Source organism: Emys orbicularis, chromosome 20, assembly GCF_028017835.1.
Source record: "Emys orbicularis isolate rEmyOrb1 chromosome 20, rEmyOrb1.hap1, whole genome shotgun sequence".
Classification (NCBI taxonomy): Eukaryota; Metazoa; Chordata; order Testudines; family Emydidae; genus Emys; species Emys orbicularis.
Window position 1 is genome coordinate 243,954 of NC_088702.1, and position 27,041 is coordinate 270,994.

Consider the following 27,041-nt stretch of genomic DNA (forward strand, 5'->3'; position numbering starts at 1 on the left):
TTAAAAATTCATGCCTGTCCTCTTGAATGAGCAACGGAACTTTTGTTCATCGGAACACCGGACATTAATGGAGTTATGCTTCTTCCTGTCATTCTGGGAGACCCAGCTTACCTTCTGAAAAGGCTGGATGAGTTTAGCTGTACATGAATTACTTTTTTAAGTTGATAGAAAATGCATTTGAATGGTGGGGGGAGTGACAATGCTTCTTTGAAACAGTGTGGCAGGAGCAGTGCTCCTTGTGGACTTTCCAGGTGCCCTGACATGGCTGCCGGTCTCCTGGCAGGGGGGAGAAGTCTCCGCCTCTGCGGCCCACTGTAGTGGGGTTCTGTCACACCAGTTAATTGTCCCTTCAGTCTTATCCCCAGTGTGGAAGTTGGAGGTGCTAAGCCCCAAAAAGTCCTGAAACAGAAGGCAAATCCAACTCAATACTGGGCCATCCCCCAACCTTCCAGTGAGGTACCCATCTCTTATTTATGCATCACTCACTCTTGGGGTCTAACTACTCCTCCCTAGTGGCTGCTCCGGTTAGCAGGTCCATCCCTCTGCAACTCTGCAAGTAAAGCTCCTTCAGGCAGAGAGGCAGAACTCTGTCCTCTTTCTTGGCCAGCCCGCCCCCAGATGAGCCAGGCTCTCTCCTTTTATTCCCACTCCATGCTTGGCATTGGCTGCAGGCATAGTGGGGGTGGGGCCAACTGGGCGCATAGGCTCCTCTTAACCCTTTCTCTGCTGGTGTGGGGCCTCTGCCCGATCACCTTCTTCAATAAAAATAAAGACAAATGAAGATAGTGCAAACTTTTAATAACACTGTTGTTAAGGTGTTGCAATACTAAGGAATAGTCTAAAAGTCCTGAAGATCGGGTGGGTGAAAGGATGCTCATTCTCCATCTCCTGCGGAGTTGGATGTAGAGGGAAGGACCTGTAATTAGGTTGATTGAAATGACCGTTCCAGTATGGAGTATTCTCCACACTTCGTGTGACGTTGGAACGTTGAGGTGTAGTGCTTGATCTTTGCATCAAAAGATACTTCATCACAGCTGGCGCTGTCTGAATTGACTGCATCATGTCCCTCTCCAGGGCCATGTGCTCCAGAAAACCTTCCCTGCACAACTCTGCCTTCATCATAGCCCTCTGTTTTGATGAAGAGAATACTTAATGGAAGAGAGAGTCTATATCATTTTGTTTTTCTGATAGCCTCTCTGTGGGTGACAACTCCCCTCTTTGTGCAATTACAGGTGTTAAGGGAAATCAGAAAAAAAAAACACGAGTGGAACAATAAGTCCCTGGTAGTCTCAAAGCCAAAACTAATCAAATTCCTTTTCCCACAATTTTGGAATGCCATTCCCATCATCTCTTCCCACTCTGTGATTCCTTTTAAGATGGTAAGATGTTTTCAAACTTATTTCACAATATTCGTGGTGTCTGGCATTATATTTAGTTTTCAGGGGTGCCTGAAATTTGTAGAGTGGGTGCCTGGTGGTATCTTTTCATTTTTTAGTTTTCTTGTGGACTGTAGGGTCAATGGCTGGATGCATGTTTTCTGTTTTTAGATGGATGGTGGCACGTTAGTAATTGCACGTGAACCTCGGCAGGCTGTTTTTATGTTGGATGACATCACATTTAGCCAAGTCACCAGGAGACAGAGAAAGTTCCTGTTCAAAAAGGCAGTGAGCAAAAGGAGAAGATATGCAACGCTGCCATTTAAATGGATGGTTTCTCTGCAGCTGGTGCAAGATTGGAAGGGAACAACCTTGCTATCTGGGGAGCCCTAATAGAGCTGCTTTGCCAGGCAGTGTTTGAGCAAAAATTTAACACTATCTTTTTGTCTTGAATTCTTTTTTATTACTCCTATAGGTCGGCTTAAAGTGTACTGCAAAATTTAATAGAATTCTGCTTTAAGTACTCTGTATCCAATGTGACCAAGTTCCTCCTCTCTCTTGGCGGGTCCTGCGCTTATTGGCGGATTTGTTCGCCTCAGAGATTCACCATGTGAGTCAGGGAACAGCCCAGAGACCTTCCCCTCTGGTAGAACCCACAGTCCAGGTCAATTCCTCCTGTATCTGATCAGGAGTTGGGAGGTTTGGGGGGAACCTGGGCCCACCCTCTACTCCGGGTTCCAGCCCAGGGCCCTGTGGACTGCAGCTGTCTAGACTGCCTCCTGGAACAGCTGTGCGACAGCTACAACTCCCTGGGCTACTTCCCCATGGCCTCTTCCCAACACCTTCTTTATCCTCACCACAGGACCTTTCTCCTGGTGTCTGATAATGCTTGTACTCTTCAATCCTCCAGCAATACGCCTTCCCACTCTCAGGTCCTAGTGCCTCTTGCTCCCAGCTCCTTGCATGCATGCTACAAACTGAAGTGAGGTCCTTTTTAAACTCAGGTGCCCTGATTAGCCAGTCTGTCCTAATTGATTCTAGCAGTTTCTTCTTAATTGGCTCCAGGTGTCCTAATTAGTCTGCCTGCCTTAATTGGTTCCAGCAAGTTCCTGCTTGTTCTGGAACTGCCCCTGTTACCTTACCCAGGGAAAAGGGATCTACTTAATCTGGGACTAATATATCTGCCTTCTAACACTCTCCTGTATCTATCTGGCCTGACCCTGTCACACCAAATATATTATAGCGCTTTACAATATCTGTGCATTTTGAATGTCTCTGTAGCCTGATTTGAGGCATTTACCTCATGAACTCTATGAAGTTCAGTATCACCTGAGTGCACTAATGAACATAAATCACTGTACCTTTCCTCATTTTTGTTTGTTTGTGGGGCTACACTAAAGATGCTTTATATGCAGTATGTTTCCTTTCTTAACACCTGTGGTGCCAACATCCTGAGCAAGGGAGGCATGGGGTGGAGGAAAGGGAGAGCAAGCAGAAAAGGTCTCAGTAAAGAATGGGGTTTTCTGTGATGCAGAAAAGGTACTGGTGGCTGTAGGGTTAGATACAAAAGAGAATTAAAAAAATAAAGTTTCAGTGGCACAGATGACTTGGAGAGCATATTGGGAGGTAGAGGGTTTAAATGCATAGCAGGTGAAGAGGGTCTTCTAACTCTGCCCAAGTTGGTGCTGAAAATCCCATATCAGGAAAAAGTAGTTTAAATTCCCCAAAGTGGCTATATTCTGGTATAACACAATTAGTGGCACAGCTTTCCTCTGCAGCAGTTTTAGGCAGGGTGATGGTAGAGCTCTCCTCCACAGTGATTTCCATATGGCTGTCTGCATTGGATTCTTGTGCATTGTCCATATCAAGCAAGTCCTGTAGTTCTTGGCTACCATGATAAATCTCCTCCTGTTTGGACAGCATGGCATTCTTGAGGTCAAGCAAGGAGTTGGCAGTATTATTGGGCACTTGCCATGTGGTGTGCGGTGCTATCTATCACATCAGCTTTATGTTCAGTGATGGCATTGCTTTCAAAAATGTGGTGTAATTCCTCATAATATGGGCAGGTAGTGGTGACATTACTGAAGGTCCTGGTCCCTTATCTTCAGGTACTTACTCCAGACCTCCTTTGCTTTGTCTTGGCACTGGGACCCGCTCTGAAAGTGCTCATTCACCTTTGTTTTCTCTGACTGTGCCTTGTAGATGTCAGCATTACAATGAAGCTTACTCAGATGGAACTGGATATCTTTGTCTCCAAAGAGTCCAATCAAGTCCAGGACCTCTGCATGTGCCCGCATGGGGGCAGCATGACTGCTATCATCAGTATGTGATCTCACTACTGTCCGGTATTGAAAAGGGGCATTCCTGTCTGCCCGCCAGCATTTAAACAGAGATATTACATTAAGACAAGATGACCCTGGAGCAATGGAGAGCCCAGGTACAAGGCAGGTCAATCCAGGTGTGAAGTAGTGCAGTTTGGGATACTAGCTGGAGGACTGCCAAAAGCACAGTAGTTAGAAATTGGTCCACACAAACTTTTGAGCAAATGAAGTGACTGCAAAGTGGAGTTACTCTTGTTCCAAGGAGGATTACTTACTGCGACCTAAGATGCTAAATAAATCGCTTTGAAAACCATTTTTGTGTGGACATAAGGCTCTGTAGTATAGCTACTTACTACAGCAATGGAAAGGGTTTTTTCATTGGTGTAATAAGTCCACTCCCATGAGGGTTGGTAACTAGGTCGATGGAAGAATTCTTCCATTTGACCTAATGGTACATACACCATGACTTAGGTCGATTTAACTACATCTCTTAGGGGTATGAATTTTTCAAACCTCTGAGTGACCAAACCTAGATCAACCAATGGTTTAGGTGTAGACCAGACCAAGGCCTAATACCCTTAACGCACTCACTCTCAATTCAACAATGCCATCACCTTCAGTGCACTCAAAGAAGTGAAAATTGCCCTTAACTTGTATCTTCCAATGCTACATTTAATAACTTAATGACAATTATAGTTTTTAAATTTCAGTTTTAGCATTTTCACCTATGATGCTGAGAATAGAAAGGTGACTTACATAGTCAGAATTTCTTTTTTCAAAAGCAAACTTCTATATGTTTGACTTCAAATCAGAATTATATGTAATACATATTAGAGAAAAAAATTGAAGTGTACACAACACACCTACAAAAATGCAGAATGTTAGAGAAAAAAATTGAAGCTATCAGCAGATTCAGGAAGTAAATACTGTATTGCTTTACACTTAGGTTTTCTTCACAACCATAAGAACTATAAACATTTTAAAATGAAAATTTAGGTTCTCGAAGCAACCATTTGACAAATAATTGACAATGAAAATATTAGTTGGCTATCACTGCAACATGGCTAGAAATAGTTATTCATACTGTTAATAAAATATGAACACATTAAAGAGTACCTTGTGTCTTTTATCTTGCTACAATACCTAAATTGGTCTTTTTTGCATATTGGAAATAAGAAATATTTTTTTCTCTTGGGATCTTATTGGGGTCATCTAAAGTGATTATAACTTGTAAACTAACATTTACTTGAAAATTCTCAGAAATCATTTTGAACATTTAGAATAAATATTGTAAATTTGGACTGGGTACACTTTTACTCGTACATATCGGGTTTAATCTCTGCTTTAAATTCTGATCTCAGTGCAGCCTTAATTATGGAGCCACTATTGCATAAAAACATAAGAATGGCCATTCTGGGTCAGACCGATGGTCCATCTAGCCCAGTATCCTGTCTTCCGATAGTGCCCAGTGCCAGAGGCTTCAGAGGGAATGAACAGAACAGGGAAATTTGTCGAGTGATCCATCTCCTGTCATCCAGTCCCAGCTTCTGGCATTCAGTTTTAGGGACATGTAGAGCATGGAGTTGCATCCCTGACCATCTTGGCTAATAGCCATTGATCCTCCAGGAACTTTCCTAATTCTTTTTTGAACCCAGTTATATCTTTGGCCTTCACAACATCCATTGGCAACAAGTACCACAGGTTGACTCTGTGCTGTGTGAAGAAGTACTTCATTTTGTTTATTTTAAACCAGTTGCCTATTAATTTCATTGGGTGATCTCCTGGTTTTTGTGCTATGTGAAGAGGTAAACAACACTTCCCTATTCACTTTCTCCACACCATTCATGATTTTATAGACCTGTGTTATAACCCCCTTAGCTGTCTCTTTTCTAAGATGAACAGTCCCAATCTTTTTAATCTTTCCTCGTATGGAAGTTGTCCCATACCCCTAACCATTTTTGTTGCCCTTCTCTGTACTTTTTTTAATTCCAGTATATCTTTTTTGAGATGAGGCTACCAGAACTGCTAGAGCTATACTGCACGTGGTATTCAAGGTGTGGGCATATTATGGATTTATATAGTGACATTAAGATATTTTCTGTCTTATTATCTATCCCTTACCTAATGGTTCCTAACATTGTTAGCTTTTTTTGACTGTCGCTGCACACTGAGCAGATGTTTTCAAAGAACTATCCATGATGACTTCAAGATATCTTTCTTGAATGGTAACAGCTAATTTAGACCTCATGATTTTGTATGGGATTTTTTCCAATATGCATTACTTTGCATTTATCAACACTGATAAAGCCTCTCCAAATCCCACCTATCCAAGATCCAACATATGCAAAATGGGGCTACCCCCTTCCTACCCTCTCCCTCATATTGAACATTTCTACACTGGTCCAGTCATCAGCATAGTTTACAGAAGCTTCAGGGCTCCTCTACACAATGCTAGTTGCCAACAGCCCATAGGCACCATTTCAGCAAATAGGGATTTCTGGAATTGATATGGTCGGGCATAGGTGCTGGAACTAAGGGTACGGGAGGTACTGCTGCACCCCCTGGCTTGAAGTGGTTTCTATCATATATAGGGTTTACAGTTCGGTTCAATGGCTGTCAGCACCCCCATTATAAAATTGTCATCAGGAAGATATCCCTGCACCAGGGGAATTCTTAGTGGCCAGGCAATCCCAAAAAATGTAAAGGGACCCTACGAGGACCAAGAATCTTGCCTATAATGTTATGAATTCATAATGCAACTATTTTTATTTAATACATGAGGGAGTGTGTTTTGTAAAATTGGCTGCTGTACATGTTGGCTGACATATTAAAGACCAAAATCTGTCTGTAGACTTCCATGGAACACAATGGAATGAACAGCACAGGAGGTGAACATACATGTTTTCAGGTGAGCATTGAATGAGGCAGGGCTCCCCAGAAACCATTATTAGCTGTCCGCTCAAACTCAACATGGATGAAACAGCTCTTAATCTCCCCCTGTCCCTGTTTCCCTCCCCCCCCCCACCCAAATCCTCCCCACTACCTCCTTTCTCCATCACCATGGACAACATCAACATCCTGCCTGTTTCCCTATTAGAATAGAAAAGCATGATTTCTTAGAACTACTGTGTCCTTCAAGCTCTTTCCTGAACACCTGTATCCTGCAAGCTAGAGCAATGCGTTTTTAATTTGCGCCTCTGTACCAGAGCACAATAGTTTTTCTTGGTCTACGTAAAAATTCAGTTTGAGGTTTCAGATCCAGTATAGACTTTATCTAAGATTATTCTGTCTGGCTGTCAGGGAGGAAGTTTGGTTAGGCTTGGAGTTTTTAATAAAAAAAAAATCTAGATTAAATTAAAAATCATACTGTGCTTTTTTGGAACTGGATGAAAAATTATTTTAGTTTAATTTAATCCTTGGCTATAAGTGTTTCAAAACAAACCAAAAAAACCCTCAAACCAACACCACCCACACTAAACCCAAACCAGATTATATAGATATACATATTATGAAGGTGCTGGAAAAATATCATAATGCCATGATATAAACCCATGGTATGCCCACACCTTGAATACTGCATGCAGTTCTCATCATCCCATATCAAAAAAGATATGTTACACTTGAAAAAGTACAGAGAAGGGTAACAAAAATGATTAGGGATATGGAACAACTTCTATATGAGGAGAGATTGAAAAGACTGGGACTGTTCAGCTTAGAAAAGAGCTGACTAAGGAGGGATATGATTGAGGTCTATAAAATCATGAATGGTGTGGAGAAAGTGAATAAGGAAGTTTTACCCCTCCACATAACACAAGAACCATGAGTCACTTAATGAAATTAATGGGCAGCAGGTTTAAAATAAACATAAATACTTCTTCACATAATGCACTGTCAACCTGTGGAACTTGTGGACAGAGGATGTTGTTAAGGCCAAAGGTATAATTGGGTTCATAAAAATTAAATAAATTCATGGAGCATAGGTCCATCAATGGCTATTACCCAAAATGGTCAGGGACTCAATGCCATGCCCCACATGTCCCTAAACCTGTCACTGCCAGAAGCTGGGCCATGGGATGGATCACTTGATAATTGTCCCGTCCATTCCCTCTGAAACATCTAGCACTGACCATGGTTGGAAGACAGGATACTGAGCTAGATGAATTGTTGGTCTGACCCAGTAGGGCCAGTCTTATGTGCTTATGACCATCTAGTCTCACCTCCTGTATAACACAGGTCATATTGATAAATGCAAAGTAATGCACATTGGAAAGCATAATCCCAACTATACATATAAAATGATGGGGTCTAAATTAGCGTTTACCACTCAAGAAAAAGATCTTGGAGTCATGTGGATAGTTCTCTGAAAACATCCACTCAATGTGCAGCAGCAGTCAAAAAAGCGAACAGAATGCTGGGAATAATTAAGAAAGGGATAGATAATAGGACAGAAAATATCATGTTGCCTCTATATAAATCCATGGTATGCCCACATCTTGAATACTGTGTGCAGATGTGGTCACCCCATCTCAAAAAAGATGTATTGGAATTGGAAAAGGTTCAGAAAAGGACAACAAAAATGATTAAGGGTATGGAACGGCTTCCGTATGAGGAGAGATTAATAAGACTGGGACTTTTCAGCTTGGAAAAGAGATGGCTAAGGGGAGATATGACTGAAGTCTATAAAATCATGACTGGTGTAGAGAAAGTAGATAAGGAAGTGTTGTTTACTACTCATAACACAAGAACTAGAGGTCATCAAATGAAAATTAATAGGCAGCAGGTTTAAAACAAATAAAAGGAAGTATTTCTTCACACAACAGATAATCTGTGGAACTCCTTGCCAGAGGATGTTGTGAAGGCCAAGACCATAACAGGGTTCAAAAAAGAACTAGATAAATTCATGGAGGATAGGTCCATCAATGGCTATTAGCCAGGATGGGCAGAAATGGTGTCCCTAGCCTCTGTTTGCCAGAAGCTGGGAATGAGCAACATGGGATGGATCACTTGATGATTACCTGTTCTGTTCAGTCTCTCTGGGACACCTGGCACTGGCCACTGTCGGAAGACAGGATACTGGGCTAGATGGACCTTTGGTCTGATCCAGTAGGGCTGTTCTTATAGAACTTCCCTAAATAATTCATAGAGTATATCTTTTAGAAAAATATCCAACTTTGATTTTAAAATTTTGAGTGATGGAGAATCCACCATGACTTTTGGTAAATTGTTCCAATGGTTAATTATCCTCCCTGTTAAAAATTAATGCCTTATTTCCAGTCTGAATTTGTCTAGCCTGAACTTCCAGCCATTGGATCATGTTATAACTTTCTCTGATCAATTGAAGAGCCCATTATTATTTGTTCCCCATGTAGATACTTGTAGACAGTAATCAAGTCACTCCTTAATGTTCTCTTTGTTAGACTCAAAGAGCTCAATCTGTTTATCTTATAACAATAAGTCATGTTTTCTAATCCTTTAATCATTCTCTTCTCTGAGCCCTCTCCAATTTATCAACATCCTTCTTCAATTGTGGGCACCAGAACTGGACACAGTATTCCAGCAGCAGTTGCACCAATATATAGAGGTAAAATAAACTCTCTGCTCCTACTCGAGATTCCCATTTATTCATCGCAAGATCGCATTAGCTCTTTTGGCTACAGTGTCTCATTGGGAGCTCATGTTCACCTGATTATCCGCCCTGACCCACAAATCTTTTTCAGAGAAACTGCTTCCCAGGAAAGAGTTCCCCATCTGGTAAGTATGGCCTACATTCTTTGTTCCTAGATGTATACCTATACATTTAGCCATATTAAAGCACATATTATTTGCTTGCACCGGTTTGCCAAGAGATCTGGATTGCTCTGCATTAGTGACTTGTCCTCTTCATTATTTACCACTCCCCCATCTTTGTGTAATCTGAAATCATTATCAGTGATGATTTTGTTTTCTTCCATGTCACTGATAAAAATGTTCAATAGCATAGAGCCAATAGCTGAACCCTCTGGGACCTCACTGAAAGCACACCCGCTCGATGACAATTCCCTGTTTACAACTGCATTTTGAGACCTATCAGTTAGACAGTTTTTAATCCATTTAACATGTGCCATGTTAATTTTATGTTCTAGTTTTTTAATCAAAATGTCGTGCGGTCCCAAATCAAACACCGTACAGAAGTGTAAGTATATTATGTCAACACTATTACCTTTTTATCCTCCAAACTTGTAATTTAATCAAAAAAAGGTATCAGGTTAGTTTGAAGGCTCTATTTTCCATGAGCGTACATGGACTTTCATTAATTACATTGCCCCCTTTAAATCTTTATTAATCAAGTCTCTTGTCAGCTGCTCCATTATCTTGCTAGGAATTGATGTTTGGCTGAGAGGCCTATAATTACCTGGGTAATCCCATTTACCCTTTCTAAATATTGACACAACACTAGTTTTCTTCCTGTCTTGTGGAACTAGGATGACCAGATGTCCCGATTTTATAGGGACAGTCCCGATTTTGGGGTCTTTTTCTTATATAGGCTCCTATTACCCCCCACCCCCATCCTGATTTTTCACACTTGCTGTCTGGCCACTTTATGTGGAACTTTCCCCTGTGCTGTGAGACTTACTGAAAATCAACATCAACAGTCCAACAAGCTGCCCACCAGCTCTTTTTAAACTCTTGGATGCAAGTTATCTGGACCTGCTGATTTAAAAAATCTAACTTTATTAGTTTTTGTTTAATGTCTTCTGGAGATCCTAGTGGAATGGAAAGAATGTTACCACCCTATGATGAGACGAGATCTTCTGTTTGCCCCCAAATACAGAACAGAAATATTTATTGAATACTGCTGTCTTTTCTACATTATTATGGATAATTCTACCTTTTCCATCTAGTAATGGACCAATACCATTTTCAGGATTCTTTTTGTTCCGAATATATTTTAAAAATTCCTTCTTATTGTCCTTAACTCTGCTGCCATAGATTCCTGCTTATGTCCTTTTGCTTTACCTGTCAATTTTCTACAATTCCTGACTTCTGATTTATATTCATTACTATCAACTTCCCCTTTCTTTCACTTGTTTTTTTTTCTATCTAGTCAATCTAGCTGTCTTTTTTTTATCGCTGCCTTAACTTCCCCTTTAAACCAGGTTGGTTTTTTAACCATCAGAGCCTTCTTCCTCAGTTGTGGGATTTGGGGGCATCTAGTAAGGTGTTCTTAAATTATTCCCAATTATCATTCACATTTTTCTGATTAAATTCTTCCTCCCAGCTGATTTGGCTCATAATTGTTTTCAACTTTGTGAAATTGGCCCTATTAAAGCACCAAGTATTTATATTATTGGTGTGGACTTTATTCTCCTTGTACTTTATAAATGTGATCAAGTCATGATCACTTGTACCTAAGTTACTATTAATTTTTAGTTCTGTGATGAGTTCCTCTTTATCTGTTAGGACAAGGCCTAATAAAAAAAATTCCTCCGTGTTGGATGCAACATACTTTGGGTCAGGAAATTGTCATCTATAACATTTAGAAATTACAATGATGTTTTAGTACTGGCAGCATGAGACCCCCAGCATATGTCACTCAAATTGAAGTCCCCCATGATCATTCATCTTTTTTCCCTACACATTATAGATAGGAGTGTAAAGGGATAGTCATCCTGTTCCCTGGTGGGATTTGGTGGTCTGTAGCAGACACCAACTGATACCCTATTTTGTGCTTTATCTGCTAGGACATTGAGAGATAAGCTTTCATGATCACTTTCTTCCAAGTTATCAGTGACTCAGGCCTGGTCTACACTAACCCCCCAATTCGAACTAAGGTACGCAACTTCAGCTACGTTATTCACGTAGCTGAAGTCGACGTACCTTCGTTCGAACTTACCGCGGTCCAGACGCGGCAGGCAGGGTCCCCCGTCGACTCCGCGTACTCCTCGCGCCGAGCAGGATTACCGGAGTCGACGGCGAGCACTTCTGGGTTCGATTTATCTCGTCCAGACAAGACGCGATAAATCGAACCCAGAAGTTGGATTGCCTGCCGCCGAACCAGCGCGTAAGTATAGACAAGCCCTCAGAAACAGTAATGCCGTTTTTAATATAGAGTTCCACTCTCCCTCCCCTTTTGCCCACTCAAACCTTCCTAGATAGGTTGTAACCATTGATTTTAACATCCCAATCATGCAAATCATCCCTTCAAATTTCAGTAATACCAACTAGAGTGAATTTATGCTCATAAATGAGTAATTCCAGTTCATCTTGTTTGTTACCCAGGCTCCTATAGATTGATGAATTGGCAATTAAAGATTTTTTTTCTCTTCATGTCCAGGTTCAATTAATTTTGTTCTCAACATCTTAATTTTTGTGCTGAATGCTCATATCCTCTCTCTTTTTACCCTCCACTTTTACTATTAGTTTAATGCCCACTTAACTATTCTAGTCAGCCTGTCTCCAAGAAAATGTATCCTCCTCCTACTGAGGCAGAGGCCATCCAAGCTATACATCTGCCTCTCACTATAGAAGGTGTACCGGTTTTCCACAAAATCAAAACCCTCCTCCCTACAACATTTACCAAGCCAGAATCTGGTATCTTCTATTTTCCTTTTTTGGTTTGTTTTTGTGTTTGTACAGCATCTAGCACAGGGGGCTTTTAGGCGCGGCAATCATACAAATAATTAATAAGGCAGTGCCACGTACTACTTAACTTTTATTAATAATTTAGTGACCCCTTCATTGCACTTGCTTAAGGCTTTCGAAAGTTGAGGTGGGGAAGAGAAGAGAGATTCCAAAACAAAAAACTTGTTTAAAAAAACAGTTGTAGTTGCTAAGTAAGAACAATGTTATGTCATTTACAAAACATGAGCATTTAATGGTAAAGAAAGTCTAGTTAAGTATATCCTAAATCTTACACTCATCACGTAAACATACATATTATTCTTATCAAGTATAATTAATTTTCATTGCTTGCTATAGTTTAGTATTAGGTAATCATGCATGCTTATTTGACAGCTTCAATGTGGACATCTCAGCATGATTTAAAGTTATTAAAAATAAAATAAAAAGTAAGAGTATATAGGCATAAATGGCAGTCCCTAAGCAAGACATCCAAGATGAGGTTTTTATCTGTGAATGTCTCCTGTTAGCTCTCTTTAGTAAAGACCCTTAGTATTATACCTGGGTAATTTACGTTAGTTAGATCAACAGGAAAATAAGAAATACTTTCTTGAGTTATAAATCCCTATTTGCATCCATTAAAAACAGTGCCGACTTTTCAACCACAATATGCAACAAGAGGAAGTGAAATGCTAAATCAGCTGCATGTGGGCCAGCTTAAAACTGCAGAAACAAAAAAGGAAAGCAATAGTCTGGATATATATCTATAGGGCTGACGAACCTCGCCGAACAAACTATTGCACCATTAAAATGTTTTTGCTCATTGAAAGCACACCCTGCTACCTTGTGGTTGGTCAACCCAAGAGAAGTGAGCTTTGGATTACTCCTTTTCCATTTAAGGGAGCATATGGTTCCACGCTATGTTATTTTGGGAAATAAGAGTGGCATCTTGTTTAGTCTCCAGGCTGTAGGACAGATCATGGCTGCCCCCACAGCTGTCTGTTTTGTGTGTGCAAAGGAAAAAAGCTCCTCTGAAATGTGAAGCCCCAGTACAATTTACATAAGATTGCAGCTGCCATGGAAAAGCTGGGCTCAATGCCAAACTGTTCTCCATATTACAAAATCCCTCTAGCACTAGTAGCTTCCAAAGCAAACAACTGAGAAGTACCTGGAGGCATCAACCCTTTGAAACAGCAGGGCCTAGAGCAGGGGTGAGCAAACTTTTTGGCCCAAGGGCCACATTGGGATTGCAAAACTGTATGGAGGGCCAGGTAGGGAAGGCTGTGCCTCCCCAAACAGCCTGGCCCCCATCCCCTATCTGCCCCCTCCCACTTCCCGCCCCCCTCAGAACCCCTGACCCATCCAACCCCCCCCTGCTCCTTGTCCCCTAACCGCCCCCTCCTGGGACCCCCTGCCCCTAACCGCCCCCCAAGACTCCACCCCCATCCAACCCCCCTGCTCCCAGTCCCCTGACTGCCCCGACCCCTATCCACACCCCTGCCCCCTGACAGGCCCCCTGGGACTCCCACGCTTATGCAACCCCCCTGTTCCTCGTCCCCTGACGGCCCCCCCCCCCCAAACTACCCCATCCAACTGCCCCCTGTCCCCTGACTGCCCTCTGGGACCCCCCACTCCTTATCTAACCCCCCGGCCCCCTTACCATGCCGCTCAGAGCAGCATGTTTGGCAGCCGCGACGCCTGGACGGAGCTAGACACACTGCCGCTCTGCTCCGCAGGAGCGCGCAACCCCACTACCCAGAGCGCTGCCCGCGTGGCTGCGGGGTGGGGGGACAGCAGGGGAGGGGCCAGGGGCTAGCTTCCCCGGCCGGAGCTCAAGGGCCGGGCAGGACGGTCCCGTGGGCCGTAGTTTGCCCACCTCTGGCCTAGAGGGATCTGACCCAACAGGTTTTTGCTTTAGAAAGGACTTTAATCAAGAACACATCACCGCTTTGTGGAAGACTGTTTGATTTCTGGAGTCACTCCTTGGGCCAGCAGGGCAGTGAGCATTGTGTAAAGTGACATTCAGCTACTGGGGCCTAGTCTATGCAGAGATTTTGAGACAATTCTCCCACCCTTGATCTAGCACAGGTACTAGCAAGGATCTAAACTGTAATGTAGGCTGGCCACAGACATATATACTGCCATGTTATCTGACCTACTCTGAGCAATGTTTGATGACATGGTTATTTGTCTATACTAGCATTCACACCATTGCTAGAACTGTTGGAGTTGGACTGATGCCAGATTAATAGTGGAAGACACCTAAATTATCAATGTAGACACAGCCTGGGAGGCAGTTTGAAGATAGGTCTGCAACCAAGAGGTGGGAGGAAGTGGTAAATGAGTCTAGTTTCTTTGGTTTAGTATTGATGGGCAGTTAAAAGGTTAAAGTCTGCAACATTCCAGGAAGATCAGAAACTCTAATTGTACCTCCAAAGATTATCTGTATATTTTAGGTAATGATAAAGACCAAAGCCTTTGGTTGGAGAAAGTATTTGAAAATAATAAAATACCTAATGCTCCAGTTATTATCAGCTATATGCATCACTTTTGAATTCCAGGGTCAAAGGGCTGTCAGCAGCTTGCCAACAGTCCCCTCTTCTAAAATGAGGGAGCTGTAGCTAATGGGAAGGCGGTTGGACTGTCCAGTCCAGGAGCAGCTAGGGTTAAAAATGTCCTAGCCACTGATGCTACCAGATCTTGGACTCAGGACGCTTTTTCACATTTGTTGTATTGACACTGGTGGCTGGTCCACCTTTACATCACCCCTCTCCTATCACTGTGACCCTTCAGCTGCCCATCCTCACTATCTCTTATCTATTGTGTTTCTTATTAATCTTCCCTTCCTCCTTTTCCATTTCCACCTCCCTCTCACTCAGCTTCCCTTTAGGCACTCCTGTCTCTCACTCCTGCAACTTCTCCTTTCCACCACTCCCCTCTCACACTTCAACCCCAAGTGCTCAGACACAAACTCCTAACTTTTGTAATATAAATTAAACAGTTTAAAACACATCTTCAAAGAAGACAACATTAAATTCATTAAGATGGTTGCAATACTTCCTATGCAATCATACAATCTTGCTATTACAACCCTTGTCCTCCTCTCTCATTCTCCATACCCTTGTTCTTCATCTTTAGTCAAATTATAAGCACTTCAGGGCAGGGCTCATGTGTTTTTATGTGTTAGGAAGGCAATTTACCACACTTTTGGGTGCTGTGAAACAAATAAGTAATGAGTTATGAGAGACTAAAATAATCATAAAAATAGATAATTGTTCAAACCTTAGTAATGGTATATGTTTATAAGCAGAAGGAGGACTCCCTTTGATGTTGAGAGATCTGTGAAGTGAAAAGCCTTATTACCTCAGCAGTATTCCCAGGTTCATGTAGGAACATTTTAGAAATCACTTTTTTAAATTATCAGAATTATTTAATTTTTTAAAATCCTACCTTTATTTGAACACCAGACACTCTTGTTGCAGTAAAAAAGCTTCAGACATTAAATATATTTTGATTGGCTGAGCTCTTAAGTAATTGATAATGGGGAAAGGTGGTGAAATACTGTCTTTGCAGTTCAGTTGACTGTTTACATGGTTCAGCAAGTTAATCAGTCAGACAATAGCATGTGAGTGATTTATTTTTATTTAGATAAATCACTTGATGTCACCAGTGGTCAATTATTTAACATTCCAGAGAATAGGGTAAACAAAGAGCTGTTCTGTTGATCCAGGTTATAAATGTTGCCTTTCATAATGGATTTGTAACTACACTAGCAGTCTATTGATATAGAAGTCTCCTAGGGAGACAAAATGTTCTCTATATCAAGATGTCTCTATTAACTGGATTTGTTTTATTTTATATCCAATTCACAAAATGAAATTGGTTCCCAAAAAGTATATGTTAAACCAGATATTTTCTGTTAACGTACCTGTGATTAAGTGAATTTTTTTTTAACTGTAAAATTCAAAATACTTGGAACAGAGAGTCCTGTGGCACCTTTAAGACTAACAGATGTATTGGAGCATAAGCTTTCGTGGGTGAATGCCCACTTCGTCGGATGCATGCATGCACCCACGAAAGCTTATGCTCCAATACATCTGTTAGTCTTAAAGGTGCCACAGGACTCTCAGTCTGGATCTGTAAAAAGCAACAAACACGGCTACCCCTCTGATACTTCAAAATACTTGGTTTCCAAACTAGGACAGAGGGCTGGTTTCTGGAGTTGCAGGCAAAAATACAGGTTTCTTCCAACCTCTTGTCTTTAATTCAGCAGCAGTTTCAGTTTATTCCCCCCCACCCCCCAATGTTTGACAATTATTTTCTATGGGCTTGAAATATGCACTCACGATGAGGAAGACGCTTTTCAGGATGAGTGCCATCAATTTCTGCAAAATCTATGCTAGTTTAATAACAAAATTTCAAGATCTTGACCTCCCCTCCCATCGAAGACTAGTTTGATCTGCATCTTTCTCCAAGAATATATTGCAGGCAATCAAAACCTGTGCACATGCTTTGGGACTTGGTCCAAATTAGTGCATGACTTGAAGAGGACAGTTTGAGTTCTTACAGTTTGAAACCACTTTTCAAATGTGACCTGAGGGTAAACTAAGTGCAGTGCTGTTTTCCTAAATCTGCCAACAGACACATGAAGTATCTACTGCTGCTCAGAGCTTTCCAACCTGCAACAAAATGAAAATTGATCAGCCTTCTCCATTTTCACTGCTGCTGTTCAGATCCTTTTTGGAAAATATTCCAGTTTTGTGAAACTGACAAGAATCAAATCAATTTTGCTACAGTGCTCTGAGTTGAACCACAGTAGAGGCAGGCGCTGGAACTATTCACTGAGGAGCAGGACCTACAAGAGACAGTTGGGAAAAGGGTAGAGTAGCTGAGGCACCTTTCTGAAGAAAACAAGAAGCCCTGGGTTTGAAGGAGGGACACAGGCATGTATAGAGAGTGAGAATGTGCACTTTCTCCCTTCTGACAGTCAGAGGGTTTGCGAGGAGAGGCCTTCCAATTTATCACTCTTGCTAGCCAAAGACTTTTACAAAATATGGGGCAAACTGAGCAGGGTCCCAGGACAAGATTTCTAGTACACCTCTACCCCGATATAACGCTGTCCTCGGGAGCCAAAAAATCTTACCGCGTTATAGGTGAAACCACGTTATATTGAACTTGCTTTGATCCGCCGGAGCGCGCAGCCCCACCCCCCCGGAGCGCTGCTTTACCGCATTATATTTGAATTCATGTTATATCGGGTCGCGTTATATCGGGGTAGAGGTGTATATTTCCCTATCCCAGCAGTTCAGGGGGGCAGGGATTGCTTCTCAGTTTGGTTTTGCCCCAGACAGTGAGGTCTCAAATATTTTACTGTCTAGTAAAACTTCCAAGCCCTATGTATGGGAGCATGGGTGGGTGTAAAAGAGCAGAGATTGATGGGATACATTAGAAAAGAGAAGTGCAGCATGTAAAGAGATATTGGAGAAGAAAGGAGAAACATGAAATATCAGGTAGGAGTCAGAGTCCATAACTTAACAAAAGGGAAAGAAAGAGAGCTATAGGAGGAATGGAGAAAGAGAGAGAAGGAAAAGAGGAAATAGACTATTGACTAACATTTTTGAAAATAGGAGCCAGAAATTAGACTCCTACGTGTCAGTGGACTGGGTCATAGGCAGTTAGGCCTAGTGGTCAGAGTCCAAGTGCCAGGGGCAAGACAGAGTTGAAGTCAGGAATCCGAGTCGAGGGTCAGGACCGAAGTCAGAGCCCGAATGCCAGAGCCAGGGGTTGAGGTGGAGTCAGAGTCAGAGCTGGATAACCAGGAGTCAGGGACGGCAGAAGCAGAGCTGGTTCTGAGGCAGGAGCAAGGCTGGGTGCAGAACAGGGTCTGGGCTGGAGATGTGGAGGAGCAGGAGCAGGCTCAGAGAGACAAGCTTATGGAGGCAGAGTCCCATGGGCATGTGCGTTGAGCATCCAGCGAGTAGCTGCTGCTGCTAGGTTTAAGAGCTTGCCTGCTGGCTTCCTCAGCCAGTCAGGCAAGGTGGTCCATCAGGCAGCCTGGCTGGCTCATTAGGGTGTCAGGAGTACTGAGCAGGTGCGGCTGAGGGCCTTACTCCTGACACCAAGTCCATATATAGGTGCCTTAGTTATGGGATTTTCAAAAGTGCTTAAGTGAATTAGGAGCACAAATCCCATTGACTTTACATGACCATAGGAGCCTAAATTTAGACTCCTTTTTTTAATCAAAATTTTGGCTGCTCAAGACTACATAAAATAGTGGGTGAAGCCAGGAAGGGAAAGAAGGTCTAGCAAAAGCACGATACTGAAGTAAGTAAAACTGGTCAAAAAGAACCCTGCTAATATACACCTCTACCCCGATATAACGCTGTCCTTGGGAGGCAAAAAATCTTACCGCATTATAGGTGAAACCGTGTTATATCGAACTTGCTTTGATCCGCCGGAGCGCGCAGCCCTGCTCCCACGGAGCGCTGCTTTACCGCGTTATATCCAAATTCGTGTTATATTGGGTCGCATTATATCGGGGTAGAGGTGTATTATAATTACTCAATTAACATCACTGGTATATCTCAACAATTTTGTTTTGCAGTATTTGAGCAGCTCTATTGCTTGTTACCTCCTGTTCACCAAATAATATTAAATGAATTATGGTGACATTTGAATACATTCAACAAATATTTTTTCTGCTATTTGGCCAACCCAAGTTAGATTTGTAAAATTTATTAAATACAAAATTGATTGTCAATTAAGTACAGTAAAAATAAACAGTATACAATTTTTGTATTAATTTAAATGTCAGGGAGGATGGTGTTGGGTGGGCATGGTAGCACCAATATTTTTCATCCTGGGTAGTAGGCTTAATCCTCGGGCCAGTAGGTGTCAGGTAAGTTTCTTCAAACCTTGTACTTTCTACTTCATTACCTGATAATTATAAGGAATGAGTGTCAGTTCCTCCCCCGGCTCCCGATAGAAGTTAATACATCTCATGCATTTCTAGGATCTCTTTTATTGGGAGCGGTATATAAAAGATGAAAATCCTTTGTAAGGAAAAGATTAATTTACTGGAACATCTCCAAAAAACATTTAGTGATGTAATGGATTATTGTATTAGCATAGCTTTTCACCTCTAGAGACTAGGTTTCAAATATAGTTTGAGCCACAGCTGCAAATAAATTTGGTAGACTCTAGTCCTCATTTTTCCAGTGCACAAACCACCATGCAGTTCAGTATATTTTAGCACAGTTAGCAGTCTACTGTGCTGAAAGCCCATGACCACTCCAATCAGTAGAACAGATTAAATTACTTGGACTGGGTGTTGTGAAGGTGTGTGGGTGATAGTTGTTTTATAAAAGCTTGTATATGTCCACTGAAATGTGTACTTTTAAAAATGATATAGTCCATTGAGATGCAACATCTCATTCACAGTGATCCCTTATCAAACAGCAATGATTAATTACATCAAGCACTCCATACTATAGGGTAGTATGATTAGAGAAAATTGACTTTTGTTTTTACTTGGTTTCTAAAGTATTTTTCTTATTTAAACTTTTAGGACCCTTCAAAGTTTTGCAAGAAAGCTGGAGAAATTGCAACAGTTGAATTCCGTGCTGAGGAAGACATACAAGGAGAAACAAGTCCTGTATCTAAGAAGTTTTCTCCACTACCCACTGAAATGACAGATTATATAAAGTCAGCTCCTCCTACTCTTGTTGGTAGCCGTGATCCTGACTTGAAGGATAGAGCACAAATTAATGGAGCAACAACTGTAACAGAAAAATTGGCTCAACTTATTGCAATTTGCCCCCCCTCAAAGTCTTCCAAAACAAAGCAGAAGAAGCCAGGAACTGGAACTCCATCTGGGTTGGTTAAAAACTCTGGGAAGAAGCTACCAGGAACTGGAACTGCAGCTGGACTGGTTAACAAGGACTTAGTAAAGAAATTGCCAGGAACTAGCATTGCTGTTGGATTGGTTAACAAGGACTCAGGGAAGAAGCCACTGGGGACTGGCACTGCAGCCATATTGGTTAACAAAGACTCTGGGAAGAAGCCACCAGGGATTGGCTCTTTAGCTGGATTAATTAACAAGGACTCTGGAAAGAGGCCACCAGGGATTGGCACTCCATCTGGATTAATTAACAAGGACTCTGGGAAGAAGCAGCCAGTGACTAACTCTGTGGCTGGATTAGTTAATAAGGACTCTGTGAAGAAACCACCAGGGATTGGCAACCCAACAGGATTGGTTAACAAGGAGTTGGTCAAGAAGTCATTGGGGATTGGCACCCCAGTGGGATTGGTTAACAAGGAGTTGGGGAAGAAGCTGCTGGGGATTGGTACCCCAGTGGGATTGGTAAACAAGGAGTCGGGGAAGAAGCTGCTGGGGATTAGCACCCCAGCAGGATTGATTAACAAAGACTCTGGGAAGAAGCTGCTAGGGATTGGCACCCCAGTGGGACTGGTTAACAAGGACTCTGGGAAGAAACTGCCGGGGATTGGCACTTCAGCAGGATTGATGAACAAGGACTCTGGAAGTCTGAAAGCTGATTCTCTCAGTCCTGCCTCGGAGCCCTTCAAGCTTTCTTGCAGTACAAACCTCAATAATCTTGAAAGCCATGAGACAACAGAATTATTGAAAGATAATATCAGCAGTAAAACTTTTGAGAAACATATTATAAGACAGAATAAAGACAATATCTTGGAAAAGATTTCATTTCGAAAAGAGGTTGCTGGTATAGACAAAGAAATATTTAATGAAGGAACCTGTATTCAGCAGGACAGTTTCCAATCCAATGAAAAGGGGACTTATGAAACATCTAAGCATGAAAAGCAGCTTCCAGTATATTGCACTTCACCAGACTTCAGAACAGGAGGAGCTTCAGATGTATCAACAGCAAAGTCCCCATTTAGTGCTGTTGGAGAGGGAAACCTCCCATCACCCTCACCCACAGTGTCTGTTACTACCTTAAACAGGAGCCCCACAGCAACTTCCTCTCAGTTAGCTTCAAATCCATCACATATAAGTACCACCACAACAGATGTCTTAGAAGGAATTTCTGAGCAGATTGGGAAGACTCAGTTTTCTTCGGACAGTACACTTCTGAACCTGAACAGGTCATTGAATCACAGTCTGAGCACTGATTTTAAAGGTTTGGATAAAGAATTAAATTATTCAAAAGCCACACACACAGACACCACAAGAACTAGTCCCTCCATAGGGAAAAAAACCAGTCTGGCAACTGAATCAAATGTTCATGCTACCGTCACCTCTTCAGTGGTTAGCTTCACAAGTTTGTTTAATACCAAACAGTTTCTAAAGATTGGTGCAATAACTGCATCAGGGAAACCTTGCCAAGGAGCTGAGGACCTGAGTGCTACTCAGTCAAAATCGTTAAAGAAAAGAAAAGGAAGGAAACCACGATGGACTAAAGTGGTGTCTAGAAACATATGTCAGCCTCCAAAGGGTCTAGAATTAGAAAGGTCAGAGCTTTTTAAAAACATTTCATGCACTGCACTATCAAACAGTGGTCTGGAGCAGGCTAAATTCTTGAAAAATATAGGGTCAACTTCATTTATAGAGCATGAATTTGTCAAACATCAGTTGCCAAAACTGAGCAAATCTAGCAGCGGACAGTCTCTTGCTCTGTTAACCGAAGCTGACAAACAGACTCAAAAATTCTATAGTACTCACAAACAGCCCTCCAGTGTGTGTGTGTCAGGTGACATCTTACCAGAAATTTATAAGCCCAAAAGAGGAAGGCCTAAATCAAAGGAGATGCCCCAGCTGGAAGGTCCCCCAAAGAGAACCCTAAAAATTCCAGCATCAAAAGTCTTCTCAGTGCAGTCAAAGGAAGAGCAAGAGCCTCCTGTTCTGCAGCCAGAGATAGAAATTCCCTCCCTAAAACAAAACTTAACAGGACAGACTTTTCCGAAGAAGAGAGGGAGACCTAAAAGACAGATCAGATCAGCTGTTAAAATGAAACCACCTATTCTGTCTGTGGCATCTTTTGTTGCTACAGATAATTCAAACAAAATGGAATCTGAAAGTGATCAGCAATGTAGTGGGGATTTTTTTGAGAGGAAGGACCAGGTCAGAGGTCCAGAGGAAGCTCAGAAAACTATGTGTAGCATGAGAGATGTTGAGGTAGAATCAGATAGAAAAGTTACCAAGAGAAGTAATGGGCAATTAATGAAAACAATTATCCGAAAAATAAACAAAATGAAAACTTTGAAGCGAAAAAAGCTTTTGAATCAAATCCTCTCTAGCACAGTGGAGCCAAATAACAAAGGGAAAGTGCAATCAAAACTCCACAATACTGTGTCAACCCTTGCTGCCACTTTTGGTTCAAAATTAGGCCAGCAGATAAATGTCAGCAAGAAAGGAACCATTTACATAGGAAAGAGGAGAGGTAGGAAACCTAAAGCTGTCCTAAATGGTATTTTAACTAGTAATTCTGCCAGTTTAACTGTTCTTGAGAATACTACCCAGCAAACAGCGGGGACAATTCTAGGACAAGTACTTCCTCCTTTGCTGCCTTCAGCAGCTAATAATTCAGAGGTTCTTCCATCTCCGGTGTGCTCTCAGTCTTCTGCAGCAAGTGGGGGACAGAGCCCTGTCAGCAGTGATGCAGGATTTGTTGAGCCCAGTTCAGTGCCATATTTACATCTACACTCCAGACAAGGAAGTGTAGTTCAAACCCTTGCAATGAAAAAGGCCTCCAAGGGAAGGAGGAGATTATCTCCTCCTACTTTATTGCCGAACTCTCCTTCTCACTTAAGTGAACTGACATCTCTGAAGGAAGCCACTCCTTCACCAATTAGTGAGTCTCACAGTGATGAGACAGTTCCCAGTGACAGTGGAATAGGAACAGATAATAACAGTACTTCAGACCGAGCAGAGAAACTCTGTGGGCAGAAGAAGAAAAGACATTCATTTGAGCATGTTTCCCTCATTTCCCCTGAAACCTCAACAGTTTTAAGTAGCCTAAAAGAAAAACATAAACATAAATGTAAGCGCAGGGGTCATGATTACCTCAGCTACGATAAAATGAAAAGACAGAAGCGAAAAAGGAAAAAGAAATATCCTCAGCTCCGAGGTAGGCAAGACCCTGATTTCCTTGCTGAGTTAGAGGAACTAATAAGTCGTTTGAGTGAAATTAGAATAACCCACAGAAGTCATCATTTTATACCCCGAGACCTACTGCCTACTATTTTTAGGATAAACTTCAATAGCTTCTATACTCATCCAACATTTCCTTTAGATCCTTTGCACTACATTCGAAAACCTGATTTAAAGAAGAAGAGAGGCAGACCCCCCAAGATGCGGGAGGCTATGGCAGAAATGCCTTTCATGCATAGTCTTAGTTTTCCTCTTTCCAGTACTGGATTCTATCCCTCTTATGGCATGCCTTATTCTCCTTCTCCCCTTGCAGCTACTCCAATAGGATTAGGTTATTATGGAAGGTATCCTCCAACTCTTTATCCTCCACCACCTTCTCCTTCTTTTACTACCCCATTGCCACCACCTTCTTACATGCATACAGGCCATTTGCTTCTTAATCCCGCCAAATACCACAAGAAGAAGCATAAGCTTCTACGTCAAGAAGCCTTCCTCACAACTAGCAGGACTCCACTCCTCTCTATGAGCACCTACCCCAGTGTTCCACCTGAAATGGCTTATGGCTGGATGCTTGAACATAAACACAGACATCGTCATAAACATAGAGAACATCGTTCTTCAGAGCAACCACAGGTTTCCATGGACACTATAACAGCTAACAGCTCTTCCAGAACAGTCCTGGAATCCTTGAAGCGCTACAGATTTGGGAAGGAGGCTGTTGGTGAGAGATATAAACATAAAGAGAAACACAGATGTCATATGTCTTGTCCACACCTTTCACCTTCAAAGGGTTTGCTAAGCAGAGAGGAACAGTGGGTCAGGAGAGAGCCTTCAGAGTCTAATTCATTAGCATTGGGATTACAGACACCATTACAGATAGACTGTTCTGAAAACTCTGCAGGTCTGTCCTTGGGAGGATTTACCCCTAGCTCTGAGCCAGCTACCAGTGATGAACACACAAATCTTTTCACAAGTGCAATAGGCAGCTGCAGAGTCACTAACTCTACCAGCACTAGTGGACGTAAAAAGTTAACTGACGGCCCTGGACTCTTCAGTGCACAGGAGGCTTCACTCAGCCGACCTCTCAGAAAGGACCCATTGCCTTCTATTGAAAAGGCACTACAGTCACTATCAGGTAGGAGAGCTTTTTATGCTACCTCCCTTCTCATTGATGGTATTACTATATTATTGTATTCCATATCTAATAAGATAATTTTAAAAGGTTGGGTGGTAAAAGTTACATTAGCTTATAAAATTTTTCCTATAGTAGGAAACTACCAGTATAATGGAGTTCTGAAATGCTGTTTTTCACTTTGAGCATCTCCACTATATTGGAATACTGTCCTGTACAGTACTGATACAGTGTATTCTACTGTCTTATACATAGAGACACTATCAAGATTACCTAAGTGGAATTTCACACAATCCTTTATTATTGTTCTGCTGTAACAATACTATCATTATGATTAAGGATGCACTTTCATTATAAGCGTCTATTTTTGAGCACTTTTAACTTTCTGGGGAAATTGTTCTTTGGATTGAAATTTCTCATGCTTGATTCCAGTCTAAAAGTGAAGCGTGTTGTGTGTGTGTGTGTTTAATGTGGTAAAATTTTATTTAGCTGGTTTTGAATTAGCCAGTAATGCACTTTTTTTCTCCCATGCTGTAAGAAAATGTTCAAATTTTTCTTTACTCTTAAAAACTCAGTTCAGTTTTTAAAGTATGGTAATGGTCATAAAAGTAACTATATAAAATTAGCACCTTTTTGTACAACAGATCCTTTACCCTTTTGTGTTTGTAAATCATATCTACTTGCTTAACCAAATAAAATATTTTTTTCTATTTTACTCTCCATGCTACTATAAAGTTAATGCAGTTATGGGAGAGTCAGCTGGATTCTTTAATACTCTGTGCATCAACAGAATTGTTAACTAAATTCCAATTGCAGAATCTTTATTACTGGTGACTAGGCAGTTGGTGTGCTTTGACTGCTGCTTATCATAATAAACTCTCGGTTACTTTGTGCTTTCAGCTGTTTTTTGTATCCACCTGTTGTGTCTCATATTATATTTAGGCTTTGTCTACACTGGACTTCTGTTGGTAAAACTTTTGTCATTCAGGGGTGTGATTAAAAACACCCCCCGAACTACAAAAGTTTTACTGACAAAAAGCGCCGGAGTGAACAGTACTTTGTCGGCAGGAGAGCTCTCCTGCCGACAAAGCTACTGCCTCTCGTTGGGGGTGGAATTTTTTTGTCAACGGGAGAGCTCTCTCCCGCTGACAAAGAGCAACTATACTGCACATCTTTTAGCGGTATGGCTGTAGCAGCACAGCTGTATCACTAAAAGATGCATAGTGTAGACATAGCCTTAAATTGTAAACTCTTTGGGACAGGGACTTTCCTTTGGTCACATGTTTATAGTGCTTACTACAGTGCAGCCTAGATGCCTGATTGGGGCCTCTAGACGCTACTGCAAAATAATAACAGTAATATGGTGGTGATGCATGAGCCAGGAAGAATACATCTTAATCTTCAATCTCCCTGGCCACTTGATTACAGACCTAAAAGTCGCAATATTACAACCAAAAAACTTCAAAAACAAACTCCAACGAGAGACTGCTGAATTGGAATTAATTTGCAAATTGGACACCATTAAATTAGGCTTGAATAAAGACTGGGAATGGGTGGGCCATTACATAAAGTGAAACTATTTCCCCCCCGCCCCCCCCCAGTTCCTCACATCTCCTTTTCAGTTGCTGGAAATGGGCCATTTTCATTACCATTACAAACAGTTCTTTTTCTCTCCTGCTGATAATAGCTCATCTTAACTGATCACTCTCCTTATAGTGTATATAGTAACCCCATTGTTTCATGTTCTCTGTGTGTGTGTGTGTGTGTGTGTGTGTATATATATATATATATATATATATATATCTGCCTACTGTATTTTCCACTACATGCATCCGATGAAGTGGGCTGTAGCCCACGAAAGCTTATGCTCAAATAAATTGGTTAGTCTCTAAGGAGCCACAAGTACTCCTGTTCTTTTTGCGGATACAGACTAACACGGCTGCTACTCTGAAATCTTAATATTAATATTCCAGGTTGGTTTACATAATTGATAAGTTATCTAACTATCTTTTTACTTATAACTTGAGCGAAGTTGAAGTGAAAGCTAACATGAGACAATAAACAGAGAATCCCATGATGGCATTTTTACTGAATTACAGTTCAGAATATACATACACTCTATAATTTTCAAACCTGTTTACAATGGTATTGTAGCCGTGTTGGTCCCAGGATATGAGAGACACAAGGTAGGTAAGGTGATATCTTTTGGGGGGCCAACTTTTGTTGGTGGAAGATACAAATTTTTAAACTACAGTTCTTCAGGTTTGGGGGGGGAAATCAGAATGTCTGAGCTAAACACAAGTTGAGACAGATAGTTAAGCATAAGTGGTAACATATTGTAGGTCACTTGAGATGGTGTGGGCAATAAGGGTTAGATTGTTAATGCAAAAGAGATTTGAAGTGAGCCATTAAGGGATAACAGGCAGGTGTGTGTTACAGATCATTGTAATGAGCCATGAAACCAGGGTCCCCATTAAGTCCATGGT

General features: G+C 41.6%; 1 protein-coding gene across 1 annotated transcript in view; it reads left to right on the plus strand.

The window, feature by feature from the left end:
• Nucleotides 1-27,041, plus strand: part of ASH1L (ASH1 like histone lysine methyltransferase) — a 145,030-nt gene that overhangs the window by 17,285 nt on the left and 100,704 nt on the right. Inside the window, exons 3-4 of the mRNA XM_065419824.1 lie at nucleotides 19,863-20,471; nucleotides 20,574-24,558. Of these exons, the coding sequence (XP_065275896.1) occupies nucleotides 19,863-20,471; nucleotides 20,574-24,558 (4,594 nt within the window). The remainder of the gene's footprint in view (nucleotides 1-19,862; nucleotides 20,472-20,573; nucleotides 24,559-27,041) is intronic.